Here is a 23,776-nt window from a genome sequence, read left to right on the forward strand (position 1 = left end):
ACGAAAGTCACCGACATAGCTCGAAGGATTAGCAAGTTGAAGTGCAGTGGGCAGGGCACATAGCTCGCAGAACTGACGGCCGTTGGGGCAGAAAGGTTCTCGAATGGAGATCACGAACCGGAAGGCGTTCAGTGTGACTGCCCCGTACTAGATGGACGGACGACTCGGTAAGAGCGGCGGGTAACTGATGGATGCACGTCGCGTTCGATCGGCTAGTCTGGAAATCTTTTAGGGAGGCCTATGTACAGCAGTGGACGGCTTCCGGCTGATACGATGATGATGACGATTTTTTAGTTATCATCACATTATTATATTGTTAAGACCTGAATGTGGAAAACGTAAACAAGTGATCAACGGCCTGCAAAAACAATAAATACATGGGGGGATTTTTGTGCATTTTTATGAGATACACTCTGGTCAATTTCCGCGGGAAGTAAAAAATGTTCGAAATTCAAATAAACAAGATGACCGCCATACAAATTTCAAAGCCTCCTATCACGGAAACTATTAGAGATAGGTGCTCGAAGGAATGTCATAGAGGGTAACACTGGTCAACTGCCTGGGTTAAAAAAATTTCAAAATGGCGGCCGAAGAAAAACTTAATTCGATCCGGCTGAAAATTGGCATGCGAATCTGCGAGTCTTTAGGAGTCCTTAATCATAATTTGGGGTCAAAAATTTCTTTTCGCCATTTTTTAATATGGGGTCTTTAGGAGTACTTGATAATAATTTGTGATCAACATTAATTTATTGTCATTGTTCAATATGGCTGCCATAGAAGTATTTTTTGGCGGTAGATGAAAATTTGCTCTAATTCACTTGAAAAACGGCATGTGGGGGATCTATGGGTGTTTAATAATAACTTCCGGTCAAAATTTATTTTTCGTCATTTTTCATTTATTTTTACAAACTTTTTTAGAGGTTGATAAAATTTTGCTCTAATTCTACTGAAAATCGCCATGGGGGGTTCTCTGTGGGTGTTTAATAATAATGTGCAGTCAAAATTTACTTTTTGGCATTTATGGGCGAAGCCCGAAGCGTCTGCACGCCACCTTCTGTAGGTAGTATACGGGGACTAGATTTCACAATTGTTCAAAATGTCAGGCATACTTCCCGATGTAGTGGAAATAACGTCTTATTTACTTATACAACTTATAGCGTTGTTGTATCTCGACCGTCTCTCTGTTAGAATCTTTTTTATTGGAAGCTATGCCAAAAAGAGAAATATTTGGGGAAAAAATGCCAGACAATCACTTCAAATTTCTACTATACAATTAGGGAATTTCCTATACTATGAGTACCAAATTATAAATTGGCTTTTTTTTATTTTGATTTCATAAATTAAAAATCACTGTGCCACCGAAGAGCATCTGAAAGCGACCACGCGCCGCAAGCCGAACCCGACCCCACCGTAGGTTGGGTATAGGGCTCGTTGTAACTATTATCGCGTTTAGATTACTGACTGACTTATTAAATCCATGTTTGCGAGCCCATGTAATATTATTGTTTATCCCTAATAAAGGGTACATATGAGTCCTTTGTTAGAATTATTTCAATTTTAAGACATGTACCATATAAATGCAATAAATGTAGGTATTGAGTATTGAAAAAGAAACATTTTACACCTGGTTTAGTCCCTTCGAAGTGCAAGTGAGTGAATGTAAAAATACACCTTCAATATTTGTATGCATAATGTTTGGTCGGACCACAGAACAATAAATACAGTAGAAGTGCTTAGTTTGCGTGACACGTGTGCCAAGAGTACGTGAAGTTCCACATACTTAAGCTGAGTCCGCCATATTCGACGTGATGACCGTGTCAATTATCTCGCGTAAAACTTCCAAAAAGTCCAAAAATGCCTTATTTTGTTACTTTGGAGTGCAAAAATGATAATCGCACTTTTAATATTATCTATGGTATAGTTTCATACCATCGTTAAGTCCTATTTAATTTAATGTTAATACATTTTCAATTTTCTGTTTATCGTAGTTTTTGTTAGCTACAAGAAGTTAAAGTAAAACTTATACCGCTACAAAATGATCGCTTCTTTTTTTAAGAACTATGAAAACACTTTGAATTCGTCGTCGTTTTGTTATTGACCCTAGATGTCAGCACATTGATTGATTTTTCAATATGAAATCAAAAACTCGTAACTCGTAACAAGGTATTTAATTTTCAACGATATGCCAACAGGATAAAGTTTAAATTATATTAACAGTCAAGATTTTTTTAAATTAAAGAAACTACGGCCAATCGTTATCAAGATTTAGTAGCATTTCAAAATATGAATGTGTCAGTTTTGGCATATGGCATTTCCATTGTTTTTTTTCTTCCATGGACCGCATACAATGATACATACATATTTTGTACATCTCAGCTTATAAACAACCTGTGTGTTCATAAATAAATGAATTATGAATTATACTTATTTAAAAAAAGTGGTTCAGTTATAAGACTTTCGTAATAGCCTACCATATTCGATGAATATAAGGTCACCTATGAGACGACATCAAAAAAAGACCAATCTACCACGTACATAGATATCGTTGACATTAAACTTAATTTTATTTTTTTGAGTTTGAACTCCGAGCGTTCTAATAATATAAATGAAAATATTTATTGACGCTTGAAAGCCAAAATGGGATCAGAAACATTAGCAGATTCCAACGGCATATATAATTCAATATGACCAAAAGTGGCGCTTATCCCATTTCGCCTTTCAAGCTTCGACATGAATGAATAACATTGTAGTAAAAACATCATCATATTCAAAAAACTTTGCCATGTTCTTGATCCAACACAAAGAAAGGTAGAAAATGATATAATAGATACCGATACAGATGATATATACATGTATACAGAGGCCGTTACACTAACAAGAAAATTTGTATTAAATTAGGGACGAGAAGTTTCCTGTAGATAACTTCTTTTTCTTGGGGTACCTCTCCTGTCGGAGGTTGGACAAGATCATGTCAATTCTGATTATGAAGGCTAAAGAGAAAGGTGTTATTGCAGACAACTACTTCTTCAAAAATGTCGTTAAACTTTTGTTGCATAATGACGGTTCTTAAATCCGAGTACCTAGGTATGAGATTTTAAGACCTAATTATGTAATGATTGCATATAATTTATCTACACACGTATCATATAATATCATAAACCCTCTATGATGTGTTCAAAAACCGCAAATTACGGTCAACATAAAGATAAACTGTTTTGTTAAAACAAATTTCTTATCTGTGCAAATGTTATTATTGCATAATATTAACATTAAATTCGATTTTATTATTATATTCAAAGTTCGAACATCTTTAAAAACAATAAACAGTAACATAAACTTTTATTATAAACTCCAGATTTACCTGACTTTGTGTCCTGAAAATAAGTCGCGGAGACGCTTCTCCGACTCCATGTTCGTTTACAGCTTCAACGTAGATTTCGTAATCCGTATTTGATTCCAGATCTTCCAGAATGTACGGGGAGTGCAGCTGTGTGAAAAAAAAATACAAATTTTAAAATTTAGTAGCAGTAGAGTTTAAATTTTTATTGAATTGATGTTTAATTATTTTTATGTGAAATTACTCCACTAGTTTGTTATAATTATTAACACAAAGATCGAACACTCAGAAAAAATGCCTTCGATCCGGCCGCATTCGAATCGACGTCTAGCATACCGTGCCAGACGCTATACCAACTAAGCCACGGAGCGAACCAGCGGACCTCACGAATTTTTCTATGTGCTTGAGTCGTATGTTTGTATTTGGTTTTTCAACGACTTAGCCGTAACACCATGTATGAGAAATCTGTGATATTTCGTCACCCAGTTAGATACCTTTACAGCTACCAGCCTCGGCTAGAGATGTCAGTAGAAGGTCTTCGATTTCTATTTTAGAATCTGCGTGATCTTTGCCTATTCCACAGTTGTTTGTTTTACCATTGAGAAAGATCATACAGGATGTATTGTTTCAATCGTACATACAACAGCATATTTTTCCAACCAGACATTTGTCTTTGTACCATTATGTATTTAAAAATATTAATAAACTCTAATTAGAACAAAAACATCAAGTCAAAATTTTATTTCATATTTTTATTTTTATATATATCTAATTATAAACTTTATGATGAACTAGTTGGATGTCCGATTTATAGTTTTTAACCATTTTTAAATATGGCCTTCATGCAAGTGGTTTCGGTGGCAGTTCAAGCTCTAATCCGACTGATTACGTCATGTGGGGAACTCTATGGGTACTAATAATTTGCGGTCAAAATTTATTTTCGCCATTATTCTTATATCTATTTTTGTTCTATTTGAAATAAAACAAAACCAAATATAGAACCCTCGCCATTAGTAGCTGAATATATAAATTGAACTCCTTAAGAGGGAGCAGAGGAAAAATTCCTAATCTTCGATTTGATTTTAGAGGGGTATATCCACTTTAAAGTTAAAAATGAAATATTGTATGAGTAACTACATGATATATTCAAGCATAAACATTAAACAGAAACATAAAACAATAAAGTTTCCTCGATAGATAAAAATCACGAAATGACCTCTAATTTGCACATTTTTTCGATTTATCTTCGAAATGCTACAGGTTATTAGGACAAAAATTAGATAATTAATTATATTTATGCGTGATCGACAACTGTCACTACGGATTTTTTTTTAATCCCTTTAGTTTTAGAGTTATTCCGCTAAAACGAATTTGGTAGTTTTAATGCGCAAAATTCAACATCTCCTGTCGCATGTCACGCGAACTTCAGGCATATGTTTCACAAATTTGGGCGGAGCCAATGTCAAAACTTTTTTAGCATGCTCCCTCTTAAAAAATCTGCAATGAGTTTGTGGTTACCTTTTCTAAAACCTTATAGTCATCGCCAGCCTGCAAAGTCTTGTAATGCAAGTGGTAATATTGAACAGTATCAGCGAGAGCGGCTGGCGGGGCCCAGTGCACCACTGCATAATCCGTATCGATGTTGGTCAGATGCAGACGCGTTGGGGGACCAGGGAGTACCCCGTAGCCTTGGAGAAGGCAATTGGTGTACGATGACATGTAGCGGAGACATCTAAGAGAAATAAGGAAAGAATATTTAACGTGATATTGAGTACAGTTCATACGCTAGTAGTGGTAGATAAGCACAATACTTACTTGAAATGATTGAAATCCAAAGTTGTAATGTTTCCATTGCAGAGCGGAAGACAAGATTGGGGCAATCCTCTTGACCGACAACACGGCGTGTGGTCAATTCCATTGGCGAGACATCCGAACGTCACACCAGCCCAGGGAGCGCATATCATCAGATCTGTGACCTGCAGCTGGGAGTTAGAAAAGGGTTTCTTGGATGATCGTGCGTTAGTCACAAATGAAGGTGAATGTGAAAGAACTGATCAACTAAATTGTGATATATGTCATAGTAACACAGACATTTATAAGCTTTTGCGACTGTTCCTTCTTTTATTAACCCATGACTATGAAATGGTACAACGAATGTTATATTATCAATCTCGAGAATGGACAACATGAATGATATACATTTGTTTAGTGCAAACGTTGATGATAACGGTGTTTATGAAGATACAAACGAATGAAAGAAATAACACATTTAAGCCAATCGATTGCAACCCTTAGCATGCTTCTTATTTTCTTGAATAACAGCACATTTTTATATTGGTCATCATTGTATGGTAAGGAAAATGCTATAAACAGAATACAAAAAATCTCTCGTAGTACAATCGTAAAACTTACGCCAATTTCAAATGTCTTTGTTGGATCACATAGTTTGTCAATGCAACCATAATGGTTAACTCCAGCGGAGACGCAACATGCCCTGACGTCTGGTAGTTTAGGAGCTGCCGCTACTTTTGTCGTCTTCATTTTGCCAGGAGTGAGGGTTAGTGACCTGTGAACACGAATAATTAACCTACTACCAATTTTCACAACTTTATTCGAATCTTCCAGGTAGGTCTATGAAATTCATGTACACGCTTTAATTAGCGTGGACTTTTAACAATTTAATTTAGATAGGTAAAGTGAAATGTAATGGAAAATTACGGTGTAGAACTTTCGAAAATAGAAATTTCTCCTAATTCTCTTAGGCGTCATAATAACAGTCAATTTTAAAGCGAGTTCGAAGTTGAATTTGTTGAAAACTCTTGATGAGTTAATGAGACAAGTTTGCAAAGAGGTTGCCTAGGTTTTCCTCAAATTTATTATTAAGTCCTGGGTATCTTGTGTTTAACGAAGAACTCAAAGAACTTTTACAATTTTATTGTTTTCCAGTCAGACAGAGTTCTCCAGCTCTGAATAATGTACAAAATGTAGCAATTAAGTACCCAGCGAAACCTTTTTCACAAAATATAACTTTTGGCTACAATAAAACTGATGCTTCTATTTCGACAACACAAAAAATAAGTATTATTGAAGGTTCAATAAGTAATATGGAAGGAACAATTTAAAGAAATCAATCTTACCTGATTGCGTAACTAGGTAAACTTGATCCATGAATATTATATGACGTCACACTGATCTCGTACATTGTGAATGGCAATAAATCGTTGATGACCAAGAAAGTCTTGTTCGCTTGCACCTTGAATGTCATTGGTTGGCTCATTTTCACTGTGTTGTCCTTTAATGTGCTTTCTGAAGGCTCGGTGAGGTGTGCGTCAAAGGATCGCAGCGATGTTATGTTTACTACGTATTCCGTCACTGAGTCTGTGTTTTCTACTGGAGGACTCCAGGAAACGTTTAGTTGCTTCTCGTTCAACGGTTCTACTTCCACGTCTTCTGGTGGACTTGGAAGTAATTCTGTAGACGTGAGAAATTAATTAGTTGTACGAACTGAAAGGTATCTGGGGTATTTTAGTAACTTTAATAATAAACTTAGAACCATTGTGCAAATTCTTTAGGTACGTTTGATAGCCTACAGTTATTTTTTGTTTGTTATTTAAACTTAAATATTTTAACGATCGCAAACCCAAACAAATGGCGATAAGCCGAACATACCGATGCCCTCAACGATGCAAGCCAAAGTCTTCTCCATATAAGCGGCACATGAGTAGTGTGTCTTTATATTATCGGTGACCGGAGTGAATTCGCCACGACAGACGTCCTGGCAGATGTCAGGGACGCGTTCTTGAACGCAGCACGGAACGTGGTTGCGACCGTCCGCCATACACCTGGGAAGTAAGTTGCAGTGTTGTGAATCAAAGCTTTAGTACTTGTAAAGGAGACAAAGTAAGCTTTAAAAACATGGATATTTTCATAGATGAAAGATTGTTTAGGAAAGTTTAAAGAAAGGTAATTAACGTTGAAGCTGGACAGTAGACAGCGTTTGAGTGTTGGCAATAGCTATCTTTGATTATCATGAATGCTTACTTGACAATAGCAGGAAAATCTGGCTGGCAAGTTTCCGGATCCTGCCCAGTGCCTTCCAATATGGTCTGGATACTGCAGAAGCCAAGACAGTTCTTGGTCACATTAGCAGCAATGCAACAGTCTGTGTAATTATGTGCCAGTGCCAAGGAAGACAAGGTTGGAACGTTGGCGGAGTAAGAATCAGTTACGTTGTGGTTTTCTGGTGGGGTAAGGTTTCTTGATATCACTGGAACATAAATAATATAGTTAGGGAAATTTTAATGAATTAACCAAATGATAACAAACTAATTTTGGTTTGTAGTCTTGACATTTAAATACTTTTTTGTTTTAGCTCAAAAAAACAAAGGTTAGGTGGTATGCAGTACTTTGCTTTACAGGCTACTTACCAGTAAGTCTATGGAAGCTTCTGACAGGAGGTTCAGTGTTGAGCTCGCACATGTATATACCGGCATCAGAGGCTTTTACCGATTTGATGACCAGTGCCCACACGTCTCCACCCTTCGCAATGCCCGGTCCTTGAAGGGGCTCTTCTGCTGTGAAACATAGTTGGTTAAATATGCTTTTATTTCTAAGTGTAAGGTAAACTCTTTGTAGCGCTTACTTATCAAATTGCAGTCAATAATTGTCAACAAAATTAATAGTTTATTTAATCTTCACCTCTACCATTTTTTCTCATTATTTTCTTGTGCTATTTCCAATGTCTTTATAACCTAATAATCCTATAACTTTATATACTAATAATCCTATAATCTAAAAAGTCCTCAACTAACTCTAAACTTTGAAGTACTCACTATCATCGTGTAAAACATGGACTCTGTCATCTCTGGTAACTCTGACGCCCCCTGCAGTCAAAAGCTGAAGATCTCTTGCTCGTCTCCATAGAACTGGTTTTCCTCTACCTCCTAAGACTACACAGGTGAGAAGGGCGTCTTCTCCACTCCTGACTGCGACACCCCCTGTTGGTGCTCGCATCCAGGCTTCTTTGGGTTCTTCATCTTCTTGAGAACTACCAGTTGAGGTGCTTGCGCTCTCCACTGAATCGCCTTTAAGCTCTGGGGAGGAAGATATTACAAAATTAGACATGAATGCGTAACAGAGGGGATTTGTAAAGCACAGAGAAAGTATCGGTTTGTCGTACTTTTGAAATGTTATACGGGTGACAGAGAGTAACCAAACTATGTTCACCATAAAAATGATGTATACAATTTGTTGTCTATATCTAATTTTCTGTCTATATAAATGTATTTAAAGACGAACAAAAAAGATAGAAAGTTTCATTGCATATAGTAGCACAAGGGCTCCCTGAGAAAAAAATTATCCAGGGAAGTACTACCACTATTTCTGCCAAGGGTGCTGGTGAAACGGAGAAATGAGAAATGAGATCCTCAGTGCGACGGGCGCAGTGGCAGTGCACCTCAGACCTTGCGATTTAAAACTTCGATTCGCACAGCAACCTGTAAATCCCCTTACACGACACCATAAAAAAAGTTTGCGTAAAGCTTCAATCAGTTTAGACTTAAAAGTAACTTACGAAGTAGACGTTCTGAGAATGTAAGTAACCTAAGTTGGAAAGACAGGCATTTAAATAGCAATTCTTACCCTGTGCCGACCTCAACTCTGATAAATAGGTCATCAGTATACGCCGTGCGATCTCTCCAAGAATATAAATGTAAAATAACGTAGTTTGAGATGCGGTATTACTTATAGCGAGTGCCCGCTTAAATTTCAAATAATACTTCCAAATTTTTTTTTTCGTGATGTTTGATGACCATGACGTGCAATTATTTTTGATTATCTGCGGCAAAAAAGCACACACAAAAATTTGTAAGGTCCGCTAGTTCGTAAAGTGGTTTTGTTGGCGTAGAGTCTGGTACAATTTGCTGGAAGACGCTGGTTCCTAACCAGCCGGATCATACGATTTTTTTCTTACTGTTCGATCTTTGTGTTAATAATTATAAACTACAAATTAGTTTATTTCAAGAAAACTTACTTTAGGCAACAGATAGGGGTACAGAAGTCAAATAAAGCGGTGTTACTTTGTTACTTTATAGGTTTTTGTCATTGACACTACAAAAAGAAGAACTTTATGTCAGACCACGCTAGTTGGAATATCTTGTCGCCCGCGCCTTTTAGTTGTGCGTCCGTATTGCGTTTTTTTTATAATAATGCAAACACTCAACATAGCCCCGCACTAGAGAAAATCTGAGTCGCGGGTGCCATGAACCTCACATAGACAACCACAAATTACATCCAATGTCACGAGAGAAATAAATGTAGGCCATGCACATATTTCTCCCGGCCTGCGATTCGAACCCAGGACCTCTGCGTGGCAGTCCGGCATGGTAACCGTTCGGCCACGGAGGCAGTTGTTGAGGCGTTGCTTTTGGCGGGAATGAATCAGCGATATTATCACGCTCTTGATCATATCTACCGAGCTGCCGTGGAACGGATTTAAAAACTAAAAATTATTTAAATCAAATTTGCTCTTAAAAAACATATAAAGCCTGTCCACCCTACTACTATATAAGATTTTTTTTTTAATTTTGACCTCTCAACATTTTTTGTTCCATTTCTAATTTTTTTTATTCATACAATAATACATTTACAGGCGTCCCGCTTTGAGGTACAAAAATGTGGTCTAGTTACACATACTATGCTGCAGTTAATAATGCTATCTGTCATTTACGTATCATAACAAAGCAACGAAATAAAATGCAAAAAAAACGTACGTGACACTAGCTGTATAATATGCCGTTAGACTAGTGCCAAATACGACAAAAGTCTGTTTGATATGAACTAACATTGAAAGAAAAAAGTTTTATTTAAAAGATAGGAAAAAGAAATTGAAGATTTAGCTTGATGGATTTATTCTGATGCCGTGAAACTAATATTAAATAAAACTATATACTTTTTTTAATATATTAGTCAGTTCCTTTATTATTGGTAAAGGGTTGCAATTAAGCCATAAGTTATTATTCAAGTAGATATTCCAGAGGAAAAAAGAGAAATTACATGATCGCACGCCATTTGAAATGGCCTGTAGATGGCTCCATATGAATAAACAACAAAATAACGCCATCTAACACATGCGGTGTGAACAATGTCAGTAAGAGCTATTCACGAAGACTATTGTCAATACGATATGGCATGCACTGTTAGTAGTACATATATGATCCACCAGATGCCGTCATTAACAATATACAAGTAAATTTTAAGGCGAAATAGCATCGTGATTGCGTAACTTTTGAAGCGATATTGGTGTATTTTTTATCGAACAAATTATTCTATTGTATTTCGGACTCCATAGTTCACTACCTGTATCTTCAGTTTTCATTATCAATTAACATATCCAAGTTGAATTCGTATTTTTCAAGGTCGAAAAACCAATTTTCCTTGTAGTAAAAATACGGCAAAACATCTATTTTGGGTCTATCTTCCATTAACGCTAGTCACTTCTTGCTCCACTGTGACCACGGCCATATTATTCGCCCTAATACGAATGCAGCTCGCTCACTCCCGCCCGGCGGGATAAAGAAATCAACGCAAATGGAGCTACGCAATCCAGCTTATTGGCCACATATTCGCATGTATGAATCAATCTATATGATAAGAGCTGAATTTTAACCTACTTTATGCCTCAGGCTTAAAGAGGGTAGGTTTAATAAAAAATACATAAAAAGTCTGGAAGTGGGATTTGTACAAATTACCTACTTGTATAGAAGGTCTCCGGGGAGGGTATAAGTCATATAAAAAAATCGGCTTGGTGTTCCGTAAATTGTTCCTAAGAATACGTATAATTTTAATATTTTTTTATTGAATGTCACGATTTTTAACGACTTATTTTCCGTAGCGCCATCTGTGAAAAATCTATTCCTTCGCTCAGTCAGGTATTTTTACAGATACCAGCGACAGACGAGAGATATCGCATAATAAGTGTATTTTTTTAAGTTTTTTATTGTATGTCACGATGTTTCGCCACGGTATTTAATTATTTTTGTGAAATCACTCCACTAAGTTTGTTATAATCATTATAGTTTGTTATAATCATTATTAATATGAAGATCGAATAGTTAAAAAATTCTTCGATCCGCCTGGATTGAAAACTGTCTTTGGAACCATTCTTATTAGTCTTATTTTTTTTTAATAGTGAGTTCATTAATTTTATTAAATTTGACCAACTTCTGCGGTCCCGACTTTTTTCGTCTTATAAATGAAATCATTTTTATAAGAAGCTGAGTATATCAGCATTAAAAAAACATTGTCAATTTGATTCATTTTGTGTGAAAAACATTTTATGAAATTTGACCTTTGTCCCGATTTTTTTCGTTTCGTACAATGAGATCATCCTTACGCAAAACTAAATCTTCTTCTTATAGTAGTCAATGCTTCTCTTATTTTAGAACTATATTGACCCTGAATAGTACGTTGCTACCTTGAGTGCGTTGTCCGTGCGTAGAGATCTTCTCTCATGCAGGTATTAGGACACAAGGGGCACAACAGTAAGTGATGCATGGACTGTGCTGGGGCCCCGCAGTCACGTTGGATTTGACTAGTATCCCTGAAAACCCATTTACATATCGTGTCTCTGCAGCGTGCTACCGCAGATCGCAACCCGGTGGTAGTGACAGTTGGATGGTCACTCGTAATCTTAAAACTAAGTCGATCAGCACTAAAAAAACTTTGATCATTTTTATGGACAACTCACGCTTGACCAAAAACTTGACTATGCCGATAATGTTTTCACAAAAAAGCCATAATGATAACTAAAACAGTTTCCATGTATCTTCTATGGTTTCGGATATCCCCATACCATCCCATTTATAAAAACACTCTGTAGATACATAGTTTGCAGAATCTCTATATTCAAACCTTTATTCGTACAGTTTGTACATTTGAAATGAAAAGCGAGTTAAGTAACTACACAGTTGAGTCTACAAATAAAAGTGTACGACTACGAGTCTTATTAGGGACAAAAAAAAACAAGTACATACAGCACAGGTGTTGAGAATGAAGTGGAATCATACAAAGCCCGGGCTTGCTAGAATACACTTTCCTCGTATATCATACTCTACATACACACTGCTAACGTCGGCGGCGAACTTGATAGAGGTGTTCGGCGCTTATCTTGGCAAGTGATGGTAGTGGTAGATCGCCAAATGTTGATTTGACCCTGCAACGTTTTGCAATGTCGACACTGGACTAGGAGTTCTCAGGTCCGATTCAAAATTCAAAGTTTTGAAAAAGAAATTAAAAAATAAATTACTAAATGATGAAATGTTGTAATATACATATACCTATACCAGGGAAGTATTGCCACCTTACCTATTTCTGCCGCCAAGCAGTAATGTCAGCACTGCTGTGTTCCGGTTATGAAGCACAAGAGTGCTTATCGTGTTCTTAGTTGTTTGCGATTGTTAGACACAGGAAATGAAACTTCAATTTCAATTTCAATCTTTATTGCTTTTCCATAATGTGTACAAGATGTTATAAAAATACAAAGATCATTTATGGACCCTGTCGGGCACAGCAAAATGAGAGGGAGGCATTTTTAATAATTTAGAAATTATTATTGAAACTACTTATATTATTTTATAATCTATATGGATATGATGTATTTCAGTGTTATTTATTTTTAAATGACATTGAAATTATTTATTTGATTTTTCAAGAATTTAGAAATCGAAATAATATACATATTATCTTATAATCGATACGAATGTGTATTTTGATGTTTTTTATTTTTAAATATACCCTTTTCATTTATTTGCATTTTTAATATTTAAGAAATAATTATGGAAGTAATATATTATGTTACAATATATTTGAACATGTATTTAAGCATTATTTATTTTAAAATATAAACGATTTACTTAATTTGTATTTTTAATAGTTTAAAAATACTTATTGAAGCAATTTATTATTTTATATTGTCTATGAACATGTATTTGGGTTTTTCCTTTTAATATAATTAATTTTTTATTTGTATTTTTTTAGTATATATTATGTTAAATTTAACTATAATAGTTTAAATATTGTCATTGAGGTATTCTTGAACAGTATAATATTGTTTAGTTGCTAATAGATTCTTTATTTGTGTTACAAATGCTTTTTCTTTATTTTAGTGTTTAGTTGGGTTTTGGTAATTTATTAAACATTTTAATTGACATAACTAATGGGCCGGAATGGTATAGTTGTAAACGAGAGGTAGGTATTGTTAATTTATCAAGGCGCCGTAAGCTGTAACCCGTGACGCTCTCCCCACGCTTTTTGTAGAATTCAGGATATTTACGAACAAACTTGCATACTTCTAAGATGTAAATACATGGCAAAGTGAGAATTTTATGTTCCACAAAGTATGGTTTACAGCTATCTGTATTTCGAAGATTGAAAATTATGCGAATCAATTTCTTTTGTACAATGAATAGAGAAGGGGCATCTATACTATTTCCCCACATGATGACGCCATAAATAAACCATGCATAAGCGTACGCGTAGTACATAGTGAGTGATGTTTGTATATCTGTTGTCATTTTAACTACGCGTAACGCATACGCAAAACTAGAGAGTTTGGATTTAAGCTTCTGGATGTGAGACCTCCAATTTAATCGTGCATCCAGTTCCAGGCCAAGCAGAGTGACGTCGTTTACAGTTTGTATTTTTTTATTTTCATACGTAAAATCGATGTTTAAAGGACTTTTTTGATGTGGGTGAAATGCGATAATTTTTGTTTTTTGGAAATTTATTTCCAGATTGTGGTCTATCATCCACTTATTTATTAAATTGAATGTGGAATGTAGTCTGTTATTTAAGTTGAAGTCATTATTGTATGAGATAAGGAGAGATATATCGTCGGCAAACAATATACAGTGATCGTGTACTATTTTTGGGAGATCGTTTATATAAATGAGGAATAATAGACACGAAATTATACTGCCTTGTGGGATGGAGGCATTTATGGTTTTACCACTTGATCTCACATGTATTATTTCCCTAGTATTTGAGTTGAAGTATTCCATAGTTACGAATCGCTCTCGGGCGTAAAGGAAGGATTTAAACCAATCATAAGTCTTTCCTCGAATGCCTATATCATATAGCTTTTTTAATAATATGTTAAATTGTACTTTGTCGTACGCCTTTGTCATATCGAGCAAGACCCCGATCGCGTAATTTTTGCTGTTTATTACATCAAGTATGTTTTGTACATATTTGAATATAGCCAAAACTGTGGATCTATTCTTACGAAAGCCATTTTGACAATCATCAAAAACTTTAAACTTTTCGCAGAATTTGTATACCCTATCACTAATGGCCTTTTCAAATATTTTTGAAGCAAAACTGTGGATCTATTCTTACGAAAGCCATTTTGACAATCATCAAAAACTTTAAACTTTTCGCAGAATTTGTATACCCTATCACTCACGGCCTTTTCAAATATTTTTGAAGCTGTGGGTAGGAGTTAGGTTAGGTTTAGGAGGAGTAGACTATTCCGGATTTAAATCGCGTATATTTGTTTTTTCAAACAATGGTTTGTTTCGGGCCCTTTACATGTTCCATGGTCACGGTTGATAAGGGTGCTGGTGGTTACAGGCACATGGGACTTGTCATCTTATGTCTCAGGGTGATCTTTGCGATTTTAAGCTCTGAGTGGCACAGAAACTGTTATGGATAGACGTGTAGCTTACCATCAAGCACACGACTTGTTCGTCCCGTCACTTGATATTATATAAAAAATATGCGAATACTTACCATTAGTATTATTTAGTAAAGACAGTTTAAGTTTAAAAAATTAGCTAGTATCTAATGATGAATTAGAATAGATATACTTTATATCGTATTTGAAAAGAGCGTTGTCTGGTTTAACGACACGCAGCGCCGCCTGCTGCCCCGTCAGTGGCCATCGGGTGTTTGTCGAAGTCGGATCTGTGTCAATTTTTTTCCGCCTATTCTTATTTTGTTCACATTAATTATCAGTGCGTGGATTGCGGTACGCGAGCGGCAGTCCCCTACACCTCACCTAAAATATAGGCCAAAGTTTCATAATAATGTGCCAGGCACATTCTTTGACTGATATAAAAAAAGTGCGGTGTCACGCACATACCCTAACTCACAGGCGATTACAACTACATTATGAAAAATCGAACATCCTCTTAAAACCCATCTTGAATAAAACAGCTGACACAATGAAAGTATCTTATCGACAACGAATCTATGATACCGAAGGCAGAATTCTACTCGAGGTTCATCAATTGCAGCGACGTTGTGTCCCGCTTATCTAAGAATACAAGAGGCGCCATCTCATTTTATAAAAACTTCATCGCCTCTTCACTCGCACCCCCACTCCTGCAGGGTTAAAGGATATCCTTGACTTAAAATGCTTTTATCTACCTTTATGTCGTTTAAGGGTTAATGGCATTTAAGAAGAAAGTTAGTTAGGAAGAAGGATCTTACAAATGCAGTATTGTTGGTTATGAAATAATAGCCGCAATTAGGCATCTTTAGAACATCGAGTATATAACCAGAAATAGAGACGAAACAAGAGCCATCCATCCCAGGCAACTCATCAGACAAATGGGCCTTATATCACTTAAATATCAACTCTCGTTTGCACTGAAATCACAAATTAGAAAGTTGAAATAGTGCAGCGCCAACAACTGACCTGTGTGTAGGTTTCTGTATATTTCAAAAATATTATGTATTCATTGTAATAAATATAATATCTCTATGGGGGGCTGATCCATTTGGTTGTGTGGAAAAAACAGCAAAACATCAAATTACAAAACAAACGGAATGACATTTTATCGGTAATTAAATATTAAATATGTAATTTTTCAATTTACGTCCATTATAGTAAAGCTCAAGTTAAACAGATCGATTTTAAGTGAAACAATTGACGACACCCGTCAATTGTTTCGAATTCGGGTTGTCCAATCGGAGCGCAGTTGTCCCCATAATGATTTGGCAGAATAGTTTTCAAAAAACAAATTAAATGGCATTTCGTCTCTATTTCTGGTTATATAATAATAGAAAGATCTGAAGAATCTGCTTACACCTCCTCTTGTCTCATATTCTCGTATCATATTCTCTTTAACAGTTAAATTTGCCAGTGTGGCCAACTTATCGTTTTAAATTGTGCAAAATAATTTGAACCTAACAGTATTGTATGCATTACATTGTATACATATTATAAAAGATTTTTTTTATTTGCGTTCCTACTTTGACTATTATAACAAAACTGAACATCATCTATATCGTAGCATTTATTGATAGTAGTAATGCACAGCCCTGCGCTTACAGAAAACGCCAGTACCTGCTCGTACCCTATTGGTAAGTGGGAGAGAGATCTACATGCCCGTCCATAACAGTTGCAGTGCCACTAGCTATAAATGGAAAGCTCTGAGGGGCATTGCCACTGCCCCCGTCACCCTGAGACATAAGTTGACAAGTCCTATGTGCTTGTAATTTCACATTACTACTTGGCGGCAGAAATAGGTAAGGTGGCAGTACTACCCCGGACGAACTATATCATAAGGAATTCTACTGCTATTAAACTTGATTTCAATAAGTAATACGCATTTTCAAATGTAATCATTTCCGAGAAGTCCCGGGATTTGTAGAAGGTAATGTCAATGTTATTCTTTACGTTATCTAAAGTACTAACTAGTGTAATTGTATGGGACAAGAAACTATAGTTGTACGGATTTTTCGTCTGCGCTATTTAATCATCTGGCAAGTATTACTATTTCAATACATAATTTTCTAGTTCCTTAGTTATAGTTAACAAAAGTGATATATATATATTATACAAACACACTCCTACCCACATCTCCACCTTTACACAATGTTGTATAAACTTTGGCTACTAAATTTATACGTAATACTAAGTATTGCTTTGTAACTTCGTGCAAATGAGGAAATTAGCATAATTAAATGCGTGTTTATGCGAAAATTCGTACCAAGTTTAAAGGTGATGTGTGCTGTACGGTGCGATGACGTCAGAGATCCCGGATTTTGATGGCAATTTTTAACAGGGGGTAACTTAAGACCAATTTTAGTAAGTCCACTCACTTCCACGGGCGCGTCTAAGTTCAAGTCAAATAATGTTTTTTTTTAATAGATAAGCAAATTACACTTGAAATAGTTATATTAATTAAACTGTTAGCTCGTCAGCTTATTCGTAAATCATATTCCCTTGGGAAGAATGAGCAAGAAACCCTAGGGTTGCTCTATGTTTACAAATTTGTACATTTTGTTTTTTTTCTAGTGTCTAGTGACGGGAAGAATAAGTCGTGCGCCTGATGGTAAGCTACACGCCTTTCCATAACAGTTGCAGTGCCACTCAGAGCTTTAAATTGCAAAAATCTGAGGGGCGCTGCCACCGCGCCTGTCACCTTGAGACATAAGTTGACAAGTTCCATGCGCCTGTAATTTCACCAGCACCCTTACCCTTCAAAACCGGAACATAGCAATGCTAACGTTACTGCTTGGCGCATTCGCGGCAGCCTTCACGTCCGTGACATTGCAGATAAACTGCAAGAAAGCCGCCTACGTTGGTACGGCCACATCTTACGGAAACCGGCATGCTACGTGGGAAACAAATGTCTGGCTATGCCACCTCTGCCGGGCCCCGGTAGAAGGGGCAGACCCAAGAAGTGCTGGCTTGACGTCGCCAAGGGTGATATGCGTGCCAATGGTCTCACCACTAAGGATGCCGAAGACCGTGCAAAGTGGAGGAGAAAAAGCAGGAAAGCGGACCCCGGGCTCCGCAGCAACACTGCTGAGGACGCAACCGGGACAACGCTCAGATGAGAGAGAGATGAGAGAGAGACTGCTTGGCGGCAGAAATAGGTAAGGTGGCAGTAATTCCCTGGACGAACTCTTTCACAAGGAGCTCTACTGTTTCAAAAACACATATTTATCACTAATAATAATATATTTATTTCAAACATCATAGATGGAGGCGATATCTCACGGAGGTAATTGCTGTCGTGCAGTAAAAGAAACCTAAAGTGCGTCAATGATCGCTCGTGCAATATACGGTTCAGATAAAAGTAAGCGAGCTCTTACATCACTGCACCGGAATAGCGGAAATGGCTAAAGGTGACATTACATCGTGAAAAAATTACAGTATTCCATGACATTTGAAAGCCGCGGCCTCTCTGTCTAAAGTGAACAATAAATATGAAGTCAAAGTCAAAGATTATTTATTCCATAGGTAAAATAAATTTACACTTGAAAACGTCACATTTAAGCTACTGCTCGTTCACTACGCTGACCTCCCTGAGAAGAACGAGCAAGAAACTCTAGGGATTGCTCTTTTCAAATAAACTTAAATGCTATGGAATATACTTTGAATCAAATTTGTGTGGATTCTGGAGCCATGTCGTCTTTCCATATATCTTTATCTAACACGTAGTCTTCAATTTTGTAATATGATTTTTCGATCAAAATATTTTTAATGTAATTTTTAAACTTAGGAAATGATAAACTTAATATATGCTCCGGAATCTTATTGTAAAAACGTATACAGTTCCAATGACAGTTCCCCATAAAAGAGTTGTTTACCTTGGTTAAACGAAATCGTGGTACCATGAGTTTGGACTTAGCTCTAAGGTTAATATTATGGATATCAAATGAATTTACTAGGATCGTAGTACTAGGCGGAATCTAGATTTTTCTTAGTCGGGGAATCCTAGAGATTCGTTGTCGAGGATTTGTTTATAGGATGTATGTGATTGAAAATTCATTCCCTTTAAAAATAAAAATAAAACAACGCATACTCAACATAGCCCCGCACTAGGGAAAGTCTGTGTCGCAGTTGCCATAGACACGCACAAAGACAACCACAAATTCACGAGAGAAATAAATGTAGGCCATACAAATGTTTCTCCCAGCCCGGGAATCGAACCTGGGACTTTTGTGTGGCAGGCACGGAGGCAGTATAAACATTTTACACATTAATACACACATATACTTTTGTTTACACATTAAGAATTCTTAAGTATATAAGACATACTAATATAATATCATGATATCCAATTGTTTTGTGAAATTATTGATAGTGTAGATATATATTATTCGAAGAAGAAACAACACAGCACATACATTTAACAAGTACGATACATATTTGATGTTGACTTGTTCGCTCCATCACTTGAAATTATATAAAAATAATAAAACAAAAAAAAATCGAAATAAAAAGGAAAAAAAAAACACGAATATTCGACATCTCTAATCAGCCGCCGATAGCTGTAAAGGTACCTAGCTGCATGACGAAAAACTTTCATAGATTACTCACAGATGGCACTACGGCAAAAAGTCATTAAAACCAAAAACAAAGATCGCAGAAAGCACTTAGAGAAATTCATAAGGTCCGCTGGTTCGTTCCGTAGCTGGGGGTTTACTCTCGCTCTCTGTCGGACATTTGTCCGAAACACTTACTGTCAAGTAAGAAATACTCGACCATTTAATCATAACCAACCAACCCCCGGAATCAACTCCCGGCGCATGTATTCCCTCCCCTCTATAACATCGGGTCCTTCAAACGTAGTGTGAAGAAGCATTTGGCCAGACCGGCAAAATGATAGTGACGGAGTGAAGATATTTGTGTTTTCCATCCGTTACTCTCATCTCTGGACTGTATTCGCAATTCCATCAGGCGCGGTGCAGTCATTTTGCCGAGTCACAATATAAAAAAAATTATAAAAATAAATAAGATAGTGTCAAGCATGAAGCTTCGTTCGCATCATGCGCCTTTTAATTATATTGAGTACCTGTTACTTATTTCACAGTAATTATTTCGGACAAATCTCGGACGGAGAACGCGAGTACAGGACCTGAGTTGGGAGAGCCGCACGGCCACCGTGTGGCGAGGTCGCTCATTCGGTTAAATCGGATCGAAGGAACTTTTCTTTGTGTTACATATTTGTATTAATAATTGTACATGTGTATGTAATTTTTTTCTCTTATAATATTCTCCTTACCAAAGTCGTTTCAAAGAAAATAAACCGTGACCTATTTCCATTGTAATTAATATAAGATCTTAATTCGCCGACCTTTGAAAAAATCTCATTCAAAACCCTCCACTTGAGTAATGGACCGTTCTTGACAAAAGATTATGTTTTGGGGTTATTCCCATCTGATCTCTAAAACTATTCCACGGCCAATTTGAAATTGCAACTGATCCCCTCTTTATTTTGCAAGTCCCAACGGATCCCCTTTTTGTATTTGTACGGTAAGTACAGTCAAAGAAAAAGAAGTTTTAAAATAAAAATTAATACAGTAATAGAAGTTCTAAAAAAGTAAATAAAATGCAGTACAACCCTCAAATACATTTTCTTGTTGACTGTACCACAGTACCTACCTAAACTTATACCAGGGTATCAAGTGCTAATAAAATATTAATATTTATAGGAAATGAAACTATTTTTCCGGATTTAAATCGCGTATATTTGTTTTTTCAAACAAACCGACGTTTCGGGCCCTTTACAGGTCCCATGGTCAACCGTGACCATGGGACCTGTACGATTTAAATCCGGAAAAATAGTTTCATTTCCTATGTGTAACAATCGCGAAAACCTAGGAACTCGATATTAATATTTATTCTTGATTCTCTGCATTGGGGATCCAATGGGAATAGAAAATATATTTTAAAATAAAACGGATCCCCAGGGGATCAGATGGGAATAAGCCATGCTTAGGATAGCTTCGTGGACCGTGTCTTTTTAAGGTGTTATTATACAAGTTAAAAATTTATATCGCGAATTCCTTATCTGCAGACTTATTTCCTGAACGCTTTAGTAGCTTTACCTACTTACTACTTACTTTTAACTTTAGTAGCAGTAGAGCTCCTTGTGAAAGAGTTTGTCCAGTGAAGTACTGCCACCTTATCTATTCCTGCCGCCAAGCAGTAATGTGAGAATTGTTGGTGCTGGTGAAATTACAGGCATATGAGTCTTATCTACTTGCGGTCTAGGGTGACGGTCTACGTAAGGCTAGATGATGACTACTTTTAGAGCATTTGTAGAGAAAAAACTTTTTTCGACTGACTCAAGCCGATTTCTCGTTGATAAGTGTGGTGAGTTCCTTAATCCTACAATACAAATAAAAAGGCTTGTTTTTCAAGAATAAGTTCTTTCTTTTATACGGTTTTGTTTTACTGTTCTATAAAATAACTAAGTAACAGTATATTTTATTAAGCTAGTAGTAATGTGTTTTCTGTACCTATTGAACTTACTTTTGATACCGAATGTACGCAAACAATAAGAGTAATAATACTAGTAGAAAATGAAGGAATATTAAAAAAGAAAGAAAATCACAAGTAGGTGAGTGCACTTGAAAGAAAAGCGTGTCAATTGCGGTTAAACGGATTGACCTCGATGCAAAGATTTGTTTGAGTAGTTAATATTTTGTGGATAGGTTGTTTTTTCAAGGTTTATTATTATGAGGTTTTTTTATAATATCACCACGGACTTTAGGCTTTTTAATGTGCGCTTTGACTAGTGGAAGTCAAAATAACGTTGTATAAAAAACCCACACATTACTTAATAGTTACTACATAACAGATACATCATTCTCATAAAAAATCGAAGATACCTTCGCTATAAAAGCCTAACTAGCCTACTAAATCTGACTTATGACACCAGGCGCTCACTACGAGGAAAATGGAACCTAAGCACGTGTTTAGAGAGGTGAAAATAACGTTGCCCGCCGTGTGCAGTCGTGCGGAACCGAATGCTGGGGTTGTACAAGGATTGTAATGTAAATGAAAGACTTGTCTTAGCGCTTGCACTGTCGGCGATACACTCAGCGCTAGGCACTCAATATATATATATATATCAATTTGCTGATTTAGTGTGTAGATCTGTTGCGAAGAGCGGTAGCTAGTTAGGTATATAAACACTGGTTCGAGTCCACTTAGATCGAAGGAGTTTTTCCTTGTGTTTCGTTGGTCTTTGTATTAATAATAACAAATTTGTAATGTATTTCCACAAATAGTACATTATTGTAACGGCCGGTAAGTAAGTCTTTTAATACGAGTCAAGTAATCCCCGTTCCCGCCGAGGCATGTATAGTGCTTTTCTCAAATAATGCGAGGAAATAATAAAAAACTTAAGAGATTTACAATAGAAAAAGTAAAAAAATATCGATTAAAATTAAAAGTACTAATATTTAACCATTTCGAACAACAGCCAAAAGAAAATGTTATTGTTTTGCCAGGAACATTAAGTAGTTTGCTGAACTTATGATGATGTGGTTAAATGTGTGTCCATAACTGTGTTTTCGCTATATCGCTCTTTTCACTAGAATTCATTTTCGCGACGAAAATCCCAAAATATGGTAAAATAAAACAGAAATGAATACAAAAGCATTTCTGTTTATTTTACCACCTTTTTTAAAAAAAAAGTGAGTACAGGTAGGTATTTTTAAATCTTAACACGAACACATGGCAGTTGGCTGAATAAGTTTTTGTTCTGCCTATTTAGACAGTTCATTGTTAGTAAAAGCCAGATGGAAATCCAATTTTGCCAGATAACTACGTCATATTACTTCGTTTCAAACTAGGGTAATTCGGCGAATTCAACTTCGGGGCAATATATCGAATCAATTTAGAAAAGTGCATATCCTAAATTGATCTTACCGGGAACTTTTCATCAAGCATCCGCTGTGCTAGTCGTTAGTTATTAAATTTGCCTTACACATTTTGACCCAGCAAACCAAATTGCAATAATTTTTACCGAATGTTTTTACTACACGCTCACGCGATACATGCAGCCGTAGACGCATACCACACCTAGAGGTGCCGGTGATGATTTTATACCGATTTATCGGATATCGAAGTTATAACAGGCAAAAGAACTAATATTAATTGCTATTTCTATACTATATATACTATAGCAAACCATAAAGTTTTTAATGTCTGGATCTGTCATTTAAAAAAAATAAACAACTTCAAAAATACGACCATCGTGTGTGTTATTGTTTGGGCTGGTTATTTCGGTGTTTATTTATTGAAAACATACCGTAACTAGCGTTTTTTAAGTTTACCCTGAATATAAATGTTTATAAACTATACTTTTATTTTTCATGGTAAACGTTAGAACCACTCAAACGGAATATTATCATATTTGTCCAAGTACACCAAAAATTTCATTAGTGTTTTTAAAGTGCAGGATTGGCGGTGTATTACTGCATTTTATTTGAGATGTTTTTGTTGTAGTACGGAGGGTATTTATTTAGCAATGCAGAATAATAATTTTTATTTATAAAAACTTGTATTTAAACTGAATGCTTTTCCGATTTGCGAAACCAAATAGCCGCCTTTTTGCGGTATGATGAGCGCATCGCGTGAGCGGCTACGCTATCTTCTATTAAAATATTCGAAGCCAAAGTGAAAGGTAA

The 23,776-nt window shown here is 36.1% G+C and overlaps 1 protein-coding gene across 1 annotated transcript in view; it reads right to left on the bottom strand.

The window, feature by feature from the left end:
• The window catches only part of LOC113231487 (Ig-like and fibronectin type-III domain-containing protein 2), a 109,365-nt gene that overhangs the window by 5,959 nt on the left and 79,630 nt on the right, over positions 1 to 23,776 (bottom strand). The window contains exons 3-11 of the mRNA XM_026465813.1: positions 8,170 to 8,430; positions 7,765 to 7,911; positions 7,379 to 7,604; positions 7,007 to 7,179; positions 6,475 to 6,808; positions 5,750 to 5,903; positions 5,153 to 5,319; positions 4,856 to 5,069; positions 3,362 to 3,487 (exon numbers count right to left, since the gene is read on the bottom strand). Coding sequence (XP_026321598.1) covers positions 3,362 to 3,487; positions 4,856 to 5,069; positions 5,153 to 5,319; positions 5,750 to 5,903; positions 6,475 to 6,808; positions 7,007 to 7,179; positions 7,379 to 7,604; positions 7,765 to 7,911; positions 8,170 to 8,430 — 1,802 coding nt within the window. The remainder of the gene's footprint in view (positions 1 to 3,361; positions 3,488 to 4,855; positions 5,070 to 5,152; positions 5,320 to 5,749; positions 5,904 to 6,474; positions 6,809 to 7,006; positions 7,180 to 7,378; positions 7,605 to 7,764; positions 7,912 to 8,169; positions 8,431 to 23,776) is intronic.

This window comes from Hyposmocoma kahamanoa, unplaced genomic scaffold (genome assembly GCF_003589595.1).
Source record: "Hyposmocoma kahamanoa isolate Upper Pololo Valley unplaced genomic scaffold, ASM358959v1 65, whole genome shotgun sequence".
In the NCBI taxonomy this organism is placed as follows: Eukaryota; Metazoa; Arthropoda; class Insecta; order Lepidoptera; family Cosmopterigidae; genus Hyposmocoma; species Hyposmocoma kahamanoa.